At 40.2% G+C, this 18,141-nt stretch overlaps 1 protein-coding gene across 1 annotated transcript in view; it reads left to right on the top strand.

Annotated features, from left to right (window-relative positions):
• Window positions 1–18,141, top strand: part of PCNX2 (pecanex 2) — a 159,314-nt gene that overhangs the window by 71,072 nt on the left and 70,101 nt on the right. The window contains exons 18-21 of the mRNA XM_064445706.1: window positions 6,316–6,408; window positions 6,915–7,065; window positions 11,114–11,255; window positions 15,837–16,014. Coding sequence (XP_064301776.1) covers window positions 6,316–6,408; window positions 6,915–7,065; window positions 11,114–11,255; window positions 15,837–16,014 — 564 coding nt within the window. The remainder of the gene's footprint in view (window positions 1–6,315; window positions 6,409–6,914; window positions 7,066–11,113; window positions 11,256–15,836; window positions 16,015–18,141) is intronic.

Raw genomic sequence — 18,141 nt, 5'->3', positions numbered from 1 at the left:
TCAGAAAGGTGAGCAGTCCTGCCAAACTCTCTGTCTACAATGGAAGGGGACAGGATTTGGTCCACAGAATTAAGTGTGTTTAAAACAGCCCTTATTCATTCTTTTTCTAGAGCTAGGAGCTGACCTGCTTTTCAGGAATGCCTTCTTCTGTGCCAGGAAGTACTCTTGACTTGTGCCCTCCACTCCAGCCAAGCCAAATGGAGCACAGACCAGACTCAGTACCTAGAGATGGAAGAAGTGTGTGAAACTTGACTAGTATGAGAGAGGGAGGTGCATGCCTGGTGCCAAGCATTGCCATCTCATCCTCTCTTCTTTGCTTGGCAGGCTGTTTATTTCCTGCTGTCTGGCATGTAGCTCTAAGTTTGCATCAGCTTATTTCCCACTTCAGCTTAAACATCCAAAGTGACCCATTTTCCTTTTTGTGTATTTTTATATAAAAAAACCCTCGCTAACTGTTTCCCAGGGAAGGTTGATCTTACGAAGAGATCATGTGGGAAGATTGTCAAGTTTCCAGAAGTGTTAAGGGGTGTTTGACTTTTCTTAGTCAAGAACTGCCCTGCCTCCCAGCTGTCAGACAGCCCTTCCTGACCACATCCCTAACGCCTGCATCTGAGCATTTGCAATCTAGGCAATTACTCCTAAATTCCTGAATGCTTGCAGAAGCAAGGAGCGTTCAGAGAGTGCCTGGAAGACAGACTGCCTTTTTTTGACCCTCAGACATGACCTGAGAGTCCGTAGTGCCTAGTGGTACAGATTGCTAGTACAGTAGCTGGCCTGGCCTCCAGATGTCCCTTCAAAGGGATGCATATCTCCTGCACATCTTCTATCATATTCGTTGGGCATTTTATAAGATGTTACACAACCTGCATTCAGCACAGGAGTTGATTCCACTCTACCAATGTCTTCTACTTTTCTTTGCTAGCCTGCTGCTTATATTGTGGTTTTTTTTTCTACCATGTATAATGTTATTTTAAACTGCTTACTTTAATAAGGCACACGTAAGTGATGTGTCTATTTCTTGTTGCTTATATTGAGCTACAGTTTCTTGCAAACTAAACTGTCTGCAACAGGGTCGTGCTGCAGTACCAATGTCCTGCTAGTAGCAGAGTAAAAACCAAACTATTTATGTTAAAGTTTTGCTACATTCTGTGGTATTTCTGGTGGGTACGTTATTGCCACAGCTCATTGTCAGTCCATTCTTTTGTACGGGCACTATATGGCAGATGTAACGGGAAGCTTCTCATTCCCCAGTATTTATATCCCACTTGTATCTTTTGCTGATAGCGCCTGTCTTAGAGCAGTACAGAGTCTCATCTCATCTGTTTTGCAGGTGGAGCCTTGCCAGGGGACTGAAGCAGTTACTGTGGCTGCCCACTTAACTGGTTTCATTTCACAGTGCAGAGGGAAATCTTGAGCAAGGCTTCAATATATTGAAAACAAAAAACAAAGGAATGAACAAATTTGCTTCTAAAATCCTGGCTGTATTTCCAAAATGGAGTCATGCTGCAGATGCTTGACCTATTTTTGTGTCAGTAACGTGGGCAGGGACCTGATGTCTCATACTAACACAGTTACCATGTGGTTCAACTGTGCTTGGGCCCTTGAGCCACTGGGGCGGAAGATGCAGAAGCGCAGGGGGAATGGCGGTGGGACTGGCCAGACACAGGACTTCAGTTCATCTCTTCAGCAAGTCTCATTCCTGCCGTGCTTTGCCAGTGGTTTTTGGCATTTAATTAAGTGGGGTTCCTGGCACCTTTTGCTTTCCAGGATGTACCTGGATTTGGGGACTGGAAGTTTTCTGCCTTGTACATTTGATACTTCATGCCACTGCTGCTTTTGGACAGCGGCTGATTTCCTTCGGAGATGCTGGAGTTTTGTTAGTTCTTTGTCTTCTTTTTTTTCCTCTTCTCTGTCCAGGCTTCCCTCAATCTGTGTAAAAACTGTAAGCAAATGTGTTTGCTTACAATGTCAATTAGCAGTGCTAATTCTTCCACACTGGGAGATCTCTTGAAGAAAGAGAAGGCAATTTATGATTAATGCAGTCTCTTTGTCTAACCCCTGTGTTATCTGGTACCTCTGTCTCAATTAAACACGAACTGGTTTGCCAGGAGACTCCCACTGCTATCTCACAGTGCAGTGCTAATAGAGCAACTAGGGGAGGACTGAGGCAGGATAGAAAGCATGTGCCTCAAGTCTGAGGAGCATAATCAAGGCACAGTCTCCGCTGACTTGCTTCAGCAACAGCAATCCTGTTTAGGGTGTAGGACCCAGCTGACTCTTAAAAGTCAATTTTAAATAGCTTCCAGAACTTCTGCAAGGGGATCTTCAAACAACTCAGAAACTGGGTGAAACAATATGTAAGTATTTGATGGAGATTTCGTGGTGGTAGTTAAGTTTTGTTTTGTTTTTTTTCTCTTGGAGCGCTCCTTTGCAAGGAGAGTATTCCTAACCCCTGTCAGTGGCAAGAGATGGCAGGATGCAAAACAACAGCCAGCCTTGCCCAGGTCTATATACAGACATATGGTCTACATAACATGCTCTTTAACTAAGTCATGTTTTAATCAGAAATCCTGAGGTGTACAGAACCAAATCACCTCCTCAAGGAGCTGAAAGCAAACAAGTTTAGTACTGAAAATTAATGTGTTGTATTCTGTGGTGGCTTGCACTGATGTTAGGAATAATAAATACAATATCTCTAATGTTTAGTTACATGACCTTTACTATTTTCCTTTGCTAAAATAACTGTGTAAGAATTGCCAGCTTTGGAAGCCTGAATTATAAAGCAGCTGTGATGGATAATTGACCATTCAACTTTGAGAATGGAGCTTCCTGCCATTATAATTAATTTCTATAGGCATCCACATGGCTGATTACTACATTAACCAGTGGCCTGAGGGTGCTAATGTGTTACATTCAAACTCAGCTTCCTTCCTGGCCTTCAGTACAAACATTTAGATAGCTAGTAAAAGGATTTCTACAAAGCTCCAAAAGCATAATTGAAAATAATAATTAAAAAAACCAGCACCCACCACTATGGTATATTCTGCTTGTAAAATCTCTGAGGCATCAAATGTAGTGATGTTGGTTTGGGGTTTCTCTTTTTCCTTGAGTGTAAAATGGAGAAAAAAGAACACCTGCTTTCAGCCCAAACTATAACAGTGATTATCTCTCACTGCAGAGATTTTAACTGTGCTCAGAGCTTAACTTTTGCACGTTGGACCAATTGCAATGAAGGACTCAAGTATCACATCGTAGGGCTATTCAACATTCAATTTGTAAGTGCCCGGCCTCGGGAATGGAATCCAAAATCCTGTTTTAGACAGTTGAGTCTAAATGCAGGACGAGGAAGAGTTGTGTCTAAGGTAGGCACGTGCTTTGCAAGAGCTAAGTGCCTTCAGCAGGCAGGGTGGAAGCCACAGATCTACCCGCAGCAGCCTGTAGGTGTGGATGCCTGAGTTTTTCTCCTGGAAGGTGGCTCTGAATCCCCCTCAGTCAGAGGCAACTGCTCAGGGTCAGCTGTTCCTGGGCGGCCCTGACCACTATGACATGAAACAGAAGTATCTACTGCTCAGCCTTGTTTTAGAAGGTAAAAATGCTGAATGTTGTGAGAAGTTTGAAAGCATCTGCCACATCAAGAAGGAGCTCCTGTGGGGACCACTGGGCAAGTCAGCAGCTTAACAGTACGTTTACGCTTTGAAGCAGTGCTGAGCAAGGGCAAAAGAGCAAGCCTGGGCATATATGATACTTTAAACACTTTAGGTGTTGCCAGAGTTGGAATGCAATTGTCAGATTTGGATTTAAATACCTGAGTAATAATCATTGCTTTAAAAACATAGGCCTTTTCCTATATGGGACTGTTAATGTGTCAAAAGCAGTGAGAGCACTCTAAAAAGAACACTTGCAAACTCAAAGATGGGAAAGGTGGGAAGTACCAGTCCTGTGCAATATAACCTGTGTAATACATTCTCTTTTAAATGTAATATTTTGAAGAGATTCTCTCTGGTGACCTGGCACAGAATGGAAAGTTAGGATGCCGCCTCTCCCCAAAATGTCCATTATCATCACTTCTGCTGATTTTACAGCCGAATTTTTAATATGTGATGTAGTTCTTGAAATGGCAGCTTCTTCAGTCACCTGACTGTGAGAGAAATAAGTAATTTTAATAGTAATCCTTTCTGGCTCTACAGAAGAGCTTGAAAATATGATTGGAGTGTGTTTATTGTTCTTATAATCTTGTTTTAGGTTATTGAGTAGTTGGATTCAGCTGTGCAGAAAATGATACTTGATCAAGACTTTTCGTAATATGTATTCACAAAAGGGCTGAATAGTGCCATATAAATGTGTCACTGCTTAACTTTCTCAGATGCTGAATTTCACAAGCTGAACACTGCTGCTTTCTGTAGATTTTTTTTATACAACATCTTTTAAAAAACTTGGAAGTGTTGGAAAAAAATCTATTTCCATTATCTGCATTGGTAATAATTCCCTTATCCACCTTTATAAGGGTTTTGACCATGGTTTTTCAGTACTGTTCCACATACAAAACCACTTGAGTTAGAGATGGATACACAACTTGCTAGTGAGAGAAGGCCTGAACCGAATGGGGAGGACCCATGGGGACAGGGATCAAAGGTTTGTTCAGGGAAGAGAAGGCCTTTCCTGTGAGGTCCCTCATGTTGTGGTTCTCCTGTTGCATACGACAGTCCAGAAACGACAAACGAGGCCAGCAGTGCTATGTTTTAAAAAGACGGTTGGGAAGAGTTAGGAAGACCTAACACTGCTCCTACACCTTCCCACCTATAGTCCACGCAGAGTGCAGGGCGGTCTGGATCGGGCACAGCTCTTGGAGAGGAAGGAGCACTGTTCTTTCGGAGGTGTGTGCTCCTGAGCAGCCTGGGAAGGGGAGAGGACAGCGGTGGTAGCTTGAGAATTCAGCTAACTGGATGAGAGTTTCCTGGGACAAAGCAAAAGTACTTCTTGAGCCTGAAGGCTTTTTGGTCCTGCTGCATTTCAAAGGCCTGCTGCAGTAAGTGGAAGTGCTGATCCTTGTGACCTTTTACTAAGAAGCATCTTTCATAACAGGGAGTGATAGGCAGCCTAAATATAGTGGTTGCTACCAGCTTCCCCTGTAATTCACAACCCTTCTATTGTTCACTTGTTCTGTTTGCTTTCTTTTTATCTCCCTTATTCATAGGTTTGCTTATCCCATCATTATTTTAGTTTTCTTTCTTTTTCTCTGATGAGGTACATGAAAACTGCCTAGATCGCAGCACCAGGAAATCAGATGAGTTTCTAATTCTAACAAACATGTTGCATCTCACGTGGTGTTACTAGATGTCTTTGAAATGAAGCGTAAGTCAGTTTCTAAACCAAGAGCTACAAATAATTACGCATTTGATAACTTAGCAGTAGTACTGAGTGCTGAACTTAAATGCCCCGCTCATAAATCTAAGACAAGATTTTCGTTTACTCACAAAGGTGCTTGGGTGGCCTCCGAAGTACAATTCAGAAGATTGCACAGCTCGGAAGCTATCTTGTTTATTTGTTTACTGAGAATGACATTTTAATCACAAGAAAAACGGGCTGGAAAGACAGAGATATTTTCCAATCTTTAGAAACAAAATTACTCCTACCCTAGTTATAAATCTTTATGTAAAGGCAGACGTGTCCTCTCATCATCATTCAGTGACACTAGAAAAAGGTCTTGTCTGAAATCCATAAAATATTGCCAAAATTTGGCTTCCAATACAGAAAATCAGAGAATGGGACGTGTCACTTTAGAACATAATAAATATATTAACTTCGTGTCTCTGAAGACATTAGACAAAAGCATGAGTCATTTCAGTAATGCAAGAGAAAGGGAATCTGAAGATATGTTGACACTTGCAAATCGGAAATGGAACCAGAATTTTTATTCCCAAAAATAAAATGTCATAATGTAAAAAGGTTATATTCCTTAAACAGAATCAGACTCCATATGGAAATGTACTGCTTTCATTTCTTCAATCTTAAAACTGTTGTTTAAAAATATAATTTAAGATTAGGCATGATGAATTTACATATGATTACTTTGACAAACCTAGAGTGTGAAGAAGTAATTTCCCGAAGCAGAGTGGAGAAAATACTTTTGTATCAGGGAATGCTGATTAGCCTTTTCACAGTGCAGACTGCAAGTAATTGAGAACAGAGCCATTTCATAGAATCACAGAATTACTAAGGTTGGAAGAGACTTCTAGGATCATCAAGGCCAACGGGTTTACTTTGGTTAAAATAGTATTGGCTTGCTAATGTTTTATAAAATAATTATTTTCACAGAAAGAAATCTTGAAATCGGATCTCATTGTCTGCACAGCAGCTGCTGTTCTGTCATTCGCCGTCAGTGCCAGTACTGTGTTTCTGTCGTTAAGGGTGTGTATCTGTCTTTTTTTAACTCCCCCCCTCCACCTCCCCAAGGTATTATCTCTTTTATGCAAAACCACAGGGTGCTTTAACTGGGAAGAATAGAGACTGGGAGAAGAGAACTTAGTGAAAATGTATTTACTTGTCATGATAACATTTTTTTATGTGCAAGGCAGTTGGTTTATGGGTATCTGTACTAATATTAGTGTTACATATCTGACATCTTTTTCCTTAAACCTCTCCGTATCCACAGCTCTTTTATGATGTGGAACCTGGGGGAAAGAATCACTTGCTTTTTTCCCCTGGTGAGGGAGGAAAAAGTTGGTTACTTGTGTATGCAAAATACATATTTCAAAATTGACATCCACCTGTGGAGTCAGAGATTGAACATAGAAATAAAAATTAATTGCACAAAAATACAATTATAGGAACTTTTAAAAACTGTTTAAAAGGATTTATATAAAAATGTTGTTTGCAAATTATAACCATGCTTTGTTTCTTCTCTTTTGGCCCAGCCATTTCTCAGCATTGTCCTGTTTGCTTTAGCATGGACTGTGGGATTTGTAACACATTATGTACTTCCTCAGCTTCGCAAGCATCACCCCTGGCTGTGGATCTCCCACCCCATACTTAAAAGCAAAGAGCACCAGCAACGAGAAGTGAGAGGTTTGTAATAATATCTTTTCTAAACAATAGATGCAATGACTTGCAGCTTGTCTTGGGTCGTTTGTTTTGGGTTTTTTTTTAAATCCAGAAGGAACAGAGCAGGGAGAGTAAATTATGCTTTACATTTCCCTCTTTTGAATAGCATGCATAGCCCATCATTTCTGTTCCCCCCTGCTCCCACCCCAATCACCAGCAAATCTGTGAACGTGTAGAATTTGTCTCCTGAGAGCACTGCACAGAAGGGCTGAGGTTGGGCAGGCACCTCTGGAGATTTAGTCCAATGCCCCTGCTCAGGGCAGGTCGATCAGGGCTGTGTCTAGGTTTGAATATCTGCAAGCGTGGAGACTCCACAACCTTCTGGACAATCTGTTCTAGCATTCAGTCACCCTTACAATAAGAAAGGTTGTCCCGGTTGGTTTTTCTCTTATGTTGAAATGGAATTTCAGTTTGTGCCCATTTTCTTTTGTCCTGTCACTGGGCACTACTGAGAACAGTCTGGCTCTATCACTTTTACCCTTCCCATCCGGTATTTATACCCCAAAAATGTCCCCAGTCAGGCATTTATTAGATGCCCCCTGAATCTTTTCTTCTCAAGGCGAAGCAATCCCGGCTCTCTCAGCTTGTCCTACGCCAAACACTCCCTCCTGTCCCTTAATCATCTTACTGGCCCTAAGTGGCCTTTTGTGAGCCATCGTCTGATCTGCCTTTTGCTTTTATATTACAATACTGTTACTTGCTGTGCCGCTTGATATGTTATAGTTCGTGCTTAATACATTGACATTTTATAAAATTTAAAAACTTAAATGATGAAATTGAGGCAGAATTTTTTCCTACTTTCTGACATAAAACTACACATCATTTGGACAGTGTGGGCAGTGCAACTTAGAGTCCTCATTTCCATCATAACACTTTTAGAGAAACATTAAAATTGAAAGGAACCGTGAAATTTTCTTGAAGATTTGTTCTTGCTACTGTCTGCTAGCTTCAGCGGGTATTGCCCTGATATATGTATCAGTAAATATTTTACTATGTCGAAGTCTGGTTTCCTGTTCTGATACAGTTATTTCTGCAAGCAGACAGTGTACTATGAGAAGCAGAGCTTTTCTTTTTTTCCACCCAGCTCTCATCTTGCCTTTGCTACCAGCCAAAAGCTTGCTTGTCATTTCTTGATGGATCCTGTGCCTTAATCATTCTCAATACATGTTCCTGAGGTGTTTGAAGACAGCGTTGTCAGAACACAGTCTGCTGAGGGACTTTAGTCTGTTCTTCAACGAGACAACAAAAGAGTTCAGATCACTCTCTGCAAAATCATGCATTAAGGATTTAAATCTTTTTTTTAAAAAAAAACTCATGTCTTTCAAAACGATTACTTTCCAAACAAGGCTTGGGTGTGAAAAAAGTACCCAAGAGACTTGATTGAAGGTTGCCTTTTAACTTTTACTGCAGTACGCCAAGGAAAATGTAGTAGAAATATAAATCTTATTAAGGATCATGCGCAGCTGAAAATATTGTTCAAGGCTTCCTCTCCCTGATAATCAGTGATTCTGATGAATACCCAGGTTTTTATTGTTTGTTACATCACTTTATCATAAAAGACTACTGTAGGATTTCATTCCCTTGTCCTGATTAAGTCTGTCTTCATTTGTCAAAAAACAGTTTTCCTAACTGCAATGACTCAGCTTTTGAAAAGGTTGAGGGTAGAGATCTGCCAGACCGATCTCCACAGATCGGTTTCCTTCTGCTTTGAGATCAGCTGTATTTCCCATGCTACCGGCTGTGGGCACAGGCTTTTTTCCTCGCTTTGCAGTCCTCGTTTTATATGTGGTCCATTTCTGCACTTCGGGGCTTAAGTATTACTGCAATGTATCTGGTGTGGTGTGTTAGAAAGCAAGAGTAAAAAAAATATTTATATATATATATATTTCAGTCCCTTAGGCTGCTGCAGAGGCTCTTTATCATGTTCTGAGATGAGACAGGCTGAGGAAAAGGTTGTGTAATCCCTTTGATAGATATGTCTGACAGGCTGTCTTCTTTCTTTTACCCTGTAAGAAAAATTTAGGAGCAGAACATAAAGGTTCCTTGTTGGTCTAGCAAGGGAAGCTTGGAAAAGGACAGTATCCTGTAGTTGTCAGGCATGGACAATGAAAGGAGGAGTACACAAAACAAGATGCCTGTGAGGAGCTTTTCCTGCACAGAATTTCACGTTCAGTTTCCAAATTTTTGACAAGTGTAGTGCTATGTGGAGATGAATGATTGCTTGCAATTAGACAAGCAGCTGGTAATGACAATTCCAGAAATTTATTCCTGGCTTTGTTTCATAGGCTCTGGATGAGCGGTTCAAACTTTCAGGCCTTCCACAGAATAGCAATTATCAGACCAGTTCTCATGATGCCTGTATGAGATAACTCATTTATTACTAGTCAGTTTTGCCTGACTGCAGGAAGAAAGGCTGAGGTCAAGATGTATGAGCTTATGGTATAATAGATATGTAGAAAGTATTGCAGGACCGAGTGAGAAAGAAACCCTGAACCACTAGCAACTATTTTTTCTTCTCCTTCCTCCCCACCACTGCTTTTATACCCCACAGATTCATGTATGCCATTTTCAAATCAACCACAGCTTTCCTTGGGTCCCCTCTGAATGTGAGCTCTTTTTTCTGTCTGCATTGTCTGCATACATCTCTCTCTGCTCCTGCAGCTGCTTTCTTTTTGGTCTACTTGATATGCACATCTCTTTATTCAAGCTTGAATTCTTACACAGAGCTCAGCTTTGGGCAGCTGGATGAAGTTATTGAGGGGAGTACTGAGAGCAATTTTTAGTTCGGGAGGAGGAGAGAGGAATGGAGAATAACAGATCCCAGAATGGACATTTTGCTGTGTGTATGAATGTTTAGGAGGTGGCCTTTAGGTAATAAGAGGAGGGAATATTTTTGCACTATAACAAGAAACAGCAGTTGATCATATTTTCTGAAGGCAGAATTTTGCAAGAGCATTGCCTTAGCTTAAGATACTGGCAAAGCATGATTTAACACTAATTTGGAAGGACTGGTTTTAGATCTTTCTCTTTGAGCCTATACAATATACAACTGTGCCTGTAGAACATACAAATCTGCTGATTCAGCATGTCTTCTTTGCCTGTCATTGAAAAGGTGTGTGTGGGATGTGTATACATAATTATTTTCATTTCTGCAGGGAGGAATATTGGACATTCAATAGCTGGCATTGTTATTTCTGAGTCAATACTGTGTTCTGCCTTTTTGCGTTCGTTGTTTTGCCAATAACCTTGTCTAGCTGAGCTCAGTTGAGAAGAGAGGTTATTTTTGTCCATACACAAGTGTTTCTGCGCTCAGGTCACCTAAGTTCTCGTAGCAGTTGAATTGCACACAGCATTTGGTTCTTGTTTAATACTCGTATTAAGCACTGTGATGTTGTTAGAAAAGTCTACTGCAAAGCAAGATATTCTGTACTGGTGAGAGATGTGCTCCTGGCAGATACTTTTTACAATAGCTGTTTAAGTGTTTTGAGAAACGTCTGTGATGGTTCCTAGCTCCTGTTAATTCTTTAGCCTTTAGATCCCAAAGGATATTTCATTATCAATGAGGTCAATGATACTTTGTAGTCTAATGAACAGTGTTTTGCCACTGTAAGATGGGGAAGGAGAGGCACAGAGGTCAAATGAGGTTCCCTAGGTCATTGCCCAGGTCAGTGCCAGAGCTGGAGAGCACCTCTCCAGAGTCATTACATTACTAAAAGTGCTATTTAATATAGTGACTAGTTATTGGATTATGTAGAAACTATCATCTAGCACGTACCATCTCTTACTGTTTCAGAATGTTTCTCATGAGTGCAGTTATAAGCAGCAAAACAGGTACTCCCTAAATTCAGAGAACAAAATGATTTCTCTATTACAAAAGAATTATGAGTGCTGCTGTTTCATAAATTAGGTGGTTGATTATTAACGTGAGCTAACTCGTTTCTTCTACAGTAGTGCAGTGCAAAAAATGCTGATAATTTGATGAAATGATCGGTTACCTGAATTTCTATTTCAGACGCTGCTCATTTGATGTGGTTTGAAAGGCTCTATGTGTGGCTTCAGTGCTTCGAGAAATACATTTTGTATCCAGCTATAATACTGAACGCCCTCACCATTGATGCTTTCTCAATTAGTAAATACAAGAAGCTTGGTACACAGTAAGTAGATGATAACTCAAAGCATGTGATTAGTAGAATATTTGGGTTTAGGCTGAATATTGAGAAATGAAATTTGTTTCTTAAATAAGTCTGCATGTCACAGTTTGCTTCCATGCATTATTAGTTCAGTATACAATAATCATTGGCTTTGCTGAAAGAAAAAAAGCAAAACTACCTTAGCACGTGCTAAGACAAGACTCCAGTGAGAGAAAGAGAAATTAAAAAATTAAAGAGCTATATATAGATATATATGGAATGTCTAAATGTCGATTAAAAGCATGACATGCTATACCAGGCTGCAGGTGTTTGATGGGCATAAACACAGTGGGGTAACTGGAATTAATCAGATGAAAATGAGAAATCTAGGCTGGATATCAGGAAACATTTCCTAACTGAGGATTTTTAAGACTACGGCATAGTCTCCCAAAGGAGTCATCAGAAGCTTCACCACACAAGTCTTCTAAGGCAAGACTGAATAAAATATTCAACAGTGTAGAATGGTGGGTAGTCCCGCATTAAGAGTGGTTGGAGAAAGGTAGGGATACAAGGTTTTCCCAAGGTCTGATATCTCTGATATTAAGCAGAACTGGTGGTGCTGATCCATGGTCTCACAGTACGATCCTTGCATACAGCCTTTTATGGTAAATATTTTGGTCAGTGACTTGCCTACTGCAGATACTCAGCAGGCTTAGTGACTGCAGTATCCCCAGTGACCAGAGTTTCTGCAGAATTTTTATCAGAATGACAGTGATGCAGATGATAAAAACAAAGGAACAGCCTGTGTTCAGGAAGGAAGGTACCAGTAGCAGGAAAAACTGCTGGAGATGGGGGCGTTCCTCAGTATTAATAACAAATTAGATTCTTAACTTTAAATATTAAAGAACTTTGATGTCAAAATTGCATGTTGTTTTAATTATTCTTCTCTCTTGAAGAGCAGCACAGCTTTAGGGATGACACAACTCTAAGGAAAAGGCAGCCCCTGCTTTTAGGGGCTGAAACTAGGACTAGGGCATTAGTCAAATTTTCTGCATATTCCTCCCAGACAACTGCTTCTCCAGAGACTCTCACCAGTCACTCAGAGATAGCCTGTGTAGTCCCGCACTGACATGTTCCCCCAGGCACTTGGGAGATGCTAAGGCCAAGGTGCGTCAGGAGTTTAGGTGTATTGTCCAGGGTGAAACTGAGTTCGCACTCATCCCTCTATTCATTTCTGCAAGGCTGGGAGAACTAAAAAGTAATCAAAATGTCATTTGTCACTAGTTAGCAGACGTGACTGAATACATGCATAGAGCAAATGTGTAGGGTTAGGAAGGTGCTATTTTTACATAGTCATTCCTCCAAGCTAGATTGCACTTTAAAGTATCACCTCCCTCAAGTGTTCAGGAGTAATGAGTCAGTCCCCCAGAAATCCTGAGATTAAAGAAAGTAATTACATTTGTCTGCCTCTGTTTGGCCCGTAGGGGAATACCATGTCAATCCTTTCCTTCCCCATCCCCCCCGTGTGTCTGTGTGATCACCTTGGATTTAAAACCGATGTTTTCTTCTTTTTCTTGTAAATGAGGTCTATCCACAACACTCCCAGTATGCCTTCTTCCCTGGCACTCCTTTAATATACTTCCCCTACAGCTGCCATGTAAATCCCCCATGCAAAACGTTTGTCCTCAGGTTCTGCCTCTTTCTCCTCAACTCTATAAGCCTGTGAGGGATCCTAGATTCTCCTTGCTCCTTCCATATACACTGTTACTGAGGGTTGTACTTTCCCTGCTTTAATACATAAATACCCATTGTTTGTTGTTGGAACATTGCTTAGTTATTTACCGCCCAAGGATCAGGCCACATCGTACGTTAGAGAAGGGAAGGCAGCACTCTCCCTCTCTGTGTCTCAAAGTGTCTGAATTGGTATGGTTTGCATGATTTGATTTCGGAGTTTTTCCTCAATTTGAATGTATTTTTTTTAAAGAAGCTTCATCTTGTTTTGTGATTTAAAGGACTGAAGCAGTTTGCTTCTTGAGGAGGCAGAACAGCTCCTTCACAGTCAGGTGTTTACTTGAGCTTTGCAGACCCTGATGTGCTGGTTATTAATGGGACCCATGCTGACAAGCTGAAAAGCCTGCCCGTGTTACCTGCCACAGAGGCTTCAGAAATAAGCCCCCCTCCTCTCTCTCTCGCTTTCTCTCTGCTGGGAGTTAAGGCACCAGGAAAAGCATCTTGTGTGGCAATATCTTTAAAGAGGAGGGATAATACGCAAATTGTTTTCTGTTACCCCTGAGAGCATTATTTTATAAAATGTCAATTTTTTTGTGACATTTTCCACATGTTAACAGATCCAGTGAGGAAAAAGTTTCCTTTTTGCTCTATTACCTGTAAGTTTTCCATGTGAAAATTCCTCCATGTTGCAAGAATTTTCTTCTTTCTGAAGAATGTGAGATCCAACCAGTTCATACAGGACACGCTGGCATGGCTTCTAGTGACTTCAGAATCTATTTAGCTTAGTTGCTAGGCTTTCCATTCAGAAATGGGAGGCAAATTGAAAAGAACAGCTTTAACAAGATAAGAAAGTCAGCTTGGCATTTCATTCCAACAGAGATGTCCTGGTGATTCTTTAGAATGACCTGCACTCAAATAAAGTTGCGTCTGCATTATGGAAGATGCACAGTAATGAATAAATGCCACATAACATAAAATCAGCCTGGGAATATACAGACTTAGCCTTGCTAGAATGATGAAAACCTGTTTGGAGCTTTCTGACCTGTCAAGTGTCAGTCATGGCAGTAGGTATTCTCCTGGTTTGCAGCAAGGTGGAGGAGAACCTACCATGCATTTTGCAAATACCTGGCCTACTTTGGGTCACCCATTATGCATTGAAGTCCCCGTCTATTTTCACCAGCATCAAAAACCCTAATGCAACTCGCAAAAAGTGAATGTGCTTAATATACTAAAGAGAAGGCACCTGGCTCTCAATTAACAGGAGAGTATTTGCAATCCAAATATACTTGTTTAACTGGCAGAAAACCCTAAGGGTATCTAATATCACTAAATACTCCTGAATTTCACTTGATGGTTCATTAGGAGGCTTGAGATACACTTCTGAATATGCCCAGAGCTTTCTGAACAGATCACTTGTCTCTTCTCTTATCCTGACTACAACCCAGAAACCCAAAGGTTCTGAGCGGAGAGCTGTTTTTGCAGCACCCCCAGTATGTGTTCAGGACTGACTTCACAAAATACTGCTTTGATTTCCTTCCTTTTAAAAACCTTGATGAAGAAGTTGCCCATTTCATTTAACAAGAGACCAACTGTTAAGCACTTACCAGGGAAGTGGAGGCCGTGGGAGGTTTGTTCTTGATTCCTTCTGGTTTGGTGGTAAGGAAATTCTTATAGGAGTGGGGAATCATGTGTTCCAGTTCCTACTCCTGACCCTGTTTCTGTGGTTTTTAGTGGTTGTTGGATAAAATGCAGAACCATGCAAGTGTTCACGGTTTGTAGCCCAGTACTGTGTCACGTATCAGGGGAGTGCCTGTCTACCCAGGTGATCTAAAAATTCATGTGTCTGAGACCTTGCTAGGATCTAACCCCCACAATGGGCTGTATTATCAAGTACCAAAATTGCTGTCAAAGCAAGTCCATCTTTCTAGTTCGGTAAAGTATCTTAAAAACAGAACTTAAAAATGTGAACGACCTCAAGTCTCTAAGTGCAGATATGTATCCAGAGACTGGAGATGATTTTTAAATTCAAGGGATGTCAACACATTACCTCCATCATTCCTTCCCATATAACTGTATTTTCTTTTCATACACAGAAAACTGTGGTTTTCTGGAGAGTTAAAAGATGAACGTTCTCTTCTTGGAGATACAGCAGCAAGCACTTCAATTTTTAAGGATTGAACTCCTTGATTTTCTGTGTGGTCACTTCCTATTTAGAGTTCCCAGCTCAGTTTCACTCTCAGGAATATAATAAGAGAGAGTAAAATGCAGGCTGTGTGCGTTTTACAACACACAGATCCAACACATAATTTCTTTTCATCTGATGAAGTAACGACTATAGAATAGACAACCTTTCAATCAAGAATAATAGTAAGAATTTCAAGTAATTCTCATCCAAGAGTGTTTCTAGCCAGAATTTTGGCATTATGTGTGATGAAATTAGAAGAATAATTATAAACTCTGTCATCAAGTAAAATTTCCAGTAATAAAAAACTGGAGTGGGTTCAAGACTTTTTTCAAATTACAGTAATGTCTTAATGGAAGTGCCAAGATATTTCCGAAACTGAAATTTTATTTTAAGAGCTATATAAAAATATCCTTTGTAGATTCTTGGTTTTGAATAGTCAATACTACTGGTTTTAGTACAGAGTTCTGTCTCTATTAAAGATTACAAGTGTGTGATAATGATAAGGGAAAAATATGAGGTTGCATGTGGGTCAGATAAATGTGACCGTTAAAAGAACAGAAATCAATAAGATGGGTAAATGTATTTTACATTGCTATGTGTATCTACATCTGCTACAGCTATTTGTATTTAAGAGCTTCATAATTTAATGCTTTGACTTGATTAGGTTTTTCTTTCTGCCCTTCTTACAGCTGTGATATTATCCTGATAACAGTTGCTGGGATGAAACTCCTCCGATCCTCATTCTGTAATCCTATTAATCAGTTTGTTACTCTGAGTTTTACTGTAATCTTCTTCCGATTTGACTACAGAGACATTTCAGAAAATTTCTTACTGGATTTCTTCATGATGTCCATCGTGTTTCATAAGGCAAGTTTTATAGCTCCTGTCATTTCTTTGGAAAACATATTTCATGGCTTTATCTTCTCAGTGTCTCTGTGCTGATCGGTATGTGGTAGGATTTTCTAGAAGTAATGAATGCATATATAAACACAGATTATTGGTACTATAGACGAAAAAAATCTGTAAGCTGAAAACGAGGTTCCAGTTAAATGTCTTCTCTAGTTTTGTGCAAATGTTTTGCATTTACTTTTTGTTCACATGTTGCTATAGAAAGTTCAGAATTGTTGTTTTCAAGAGGAGGATCCTCAATGAGTTGGAAAGAGCCTCTTGGGTCATTAGTGCAGGGCTGCCCTCCAGATCAATCGCTTGCTGTTTTTATCTAAGCTTCCTTTGAATGCCTCTAGTGTTTGACTCAACAACTTCCTTTGGGAAATTATTCCATTATCTAATCAACCTCATGATAATAAATGTTTTCCTAATGTCAGCCTTAACATTTTTCTTTTCCTATTTTCAGTCTGTTATCCTTGTGATGCTGCCCTTAACCTTAACCTCAGAGCTCCTTCCTCTCTCTTACATTGTTAACTCTTGGAGTATGCTCTAGTTGAATTCACATTTTTAAAAAAAAAGTTGTTCCTGTATCAGTCAGATCCAATCCTGTCTTGATTTGCTATTTATGCTGTTTCACTGAAACAAGCAGGTTTAACTGATACCTTGATAAGACAGAGAAGGTATTAAAGACTTGCCTAAAGCTTTTACCAATTCTTTTGTATTTTGTTTTGTTTTTAAACTTGTTGGTCCCCGATTGCCATAATATATGATATGGTTCATCCAGGGGCAACCCTGAGGAGGTGTTTGATTTTGTTGGGGTTTTTTGTTTGTTTGTTTGTCTGTTGGGTGTTTGGGGTTTTTTTGTCAGGTTTGTTTGCTTGGTTTCTTTTCCTAAAATATTCCTACTACATGTGAGAGTATGACCCAGCTAGTACCACTGAATTTCTGAGGGGAGAAAGACACAGAAGTTTCAGGCTTCCTAAGAAAAGGCCCAGTTCATCAGTGTTACGTTGGGGATTGCTGGTCATTCAGGCAAAGAGTGAAGCAGAAGTTAAATGCTTTCCCTGGTTTATTTCTCTGCTGCTGTAAGGGAGGAGGGGAAGGGAAGAACAGCAGCTCTGTGAGGGACCTTGGGTTCTTTCTTTTCTCTGAACTCTTGGACCACACTCCAGCAGGAGATTCATCTGCTTCAAGCCTTCAACCTTCATACCTGTTCTGCTTTCTCTCTGCTGGGGTGAGGAGGCAAGGGTGGGGGAGAGAGGGCAGAAGAAAAGGAGCAGAAGAGATACAAAGCCCTGTTTTTAAAAAGAACCCCCGCCCCGTGCTCTGTGATCCTAAAATAGGGTTAGAGTAGTTTTTTAAGCTTCTTTCCTTGGAGTGAAATATATGCAGTGAAAGTGATGTAGAGCTTGGCAGCATTGTGGCAGGTTTGCATTTTTGTATTTGTTGCGATGCTGTGTTCCCTAGGGTACGAGGTCCACTCCTACCTCCAGGGAAGGTTGTCAGTGATGTGCATCAGTAGACATCCCATGTCTGCATAATGGCATATTTAGTCCTAAAACTAATTCTCCAAACATCTCTTTACAGGATCAGAAAGTTAGCACCCCAGTTGAAAGTCTCACTATTCAATAATTCTTTTGAAAATGTTGACCTTGTGAGCATATCACAGACTACTCGTGTGGATTATTGCATGTTTTTGAGAGAGAGGTGTAAAGGCTCTTCAATGTTGTTTTTTGGGGAGTTGCTTGGATAGTTTGAAGCTACTGTTTACAGTAGAAAGACTAGTGATGGCAATATGAATGAGAAAATGAAGGACGCATACCACATTAAGCAGAGGTGTTTGCTAGAATTACTGCTATTTTACTAAGGATTGTACTACAGACATGTCTTGAAAGTGTAATTTTAGCATTGATCTGCCATCTTCTTCATATCTGAAATTTTGCAGCTCATTAGTTCATCAAGTAGACTTGTCCTTGTTCCATGATAAAAATTGAAATTAAATGGTTGAATTATTTATATTACAAAAGCACATGCAGAGTTACACAATGATCATTAAAGCCAATCTGAAAAATAGCATTGCAGATAATAGCAATTGAAGTCCTATTA

The sequence above is a fragment of the Phalacrocorax carbo genome, chromosome 3 (genome assembly GCF_963921805.1).
Source record: "Phalacrocorax carbo chromosome 3, bPhaCar2.1, whole genome shotgun sequence".
Taxonomy (NCBI): domain Eukaryota; kingdom Metazoa; phylum Chordata; class Aves; order Suliformes; family Phalacrocoracidae; genus Phalacrocorax; species Phalacrocorax carbo.
This window is presented reverse-complemented; position numbering and strand designations above follow the sequence as displayed.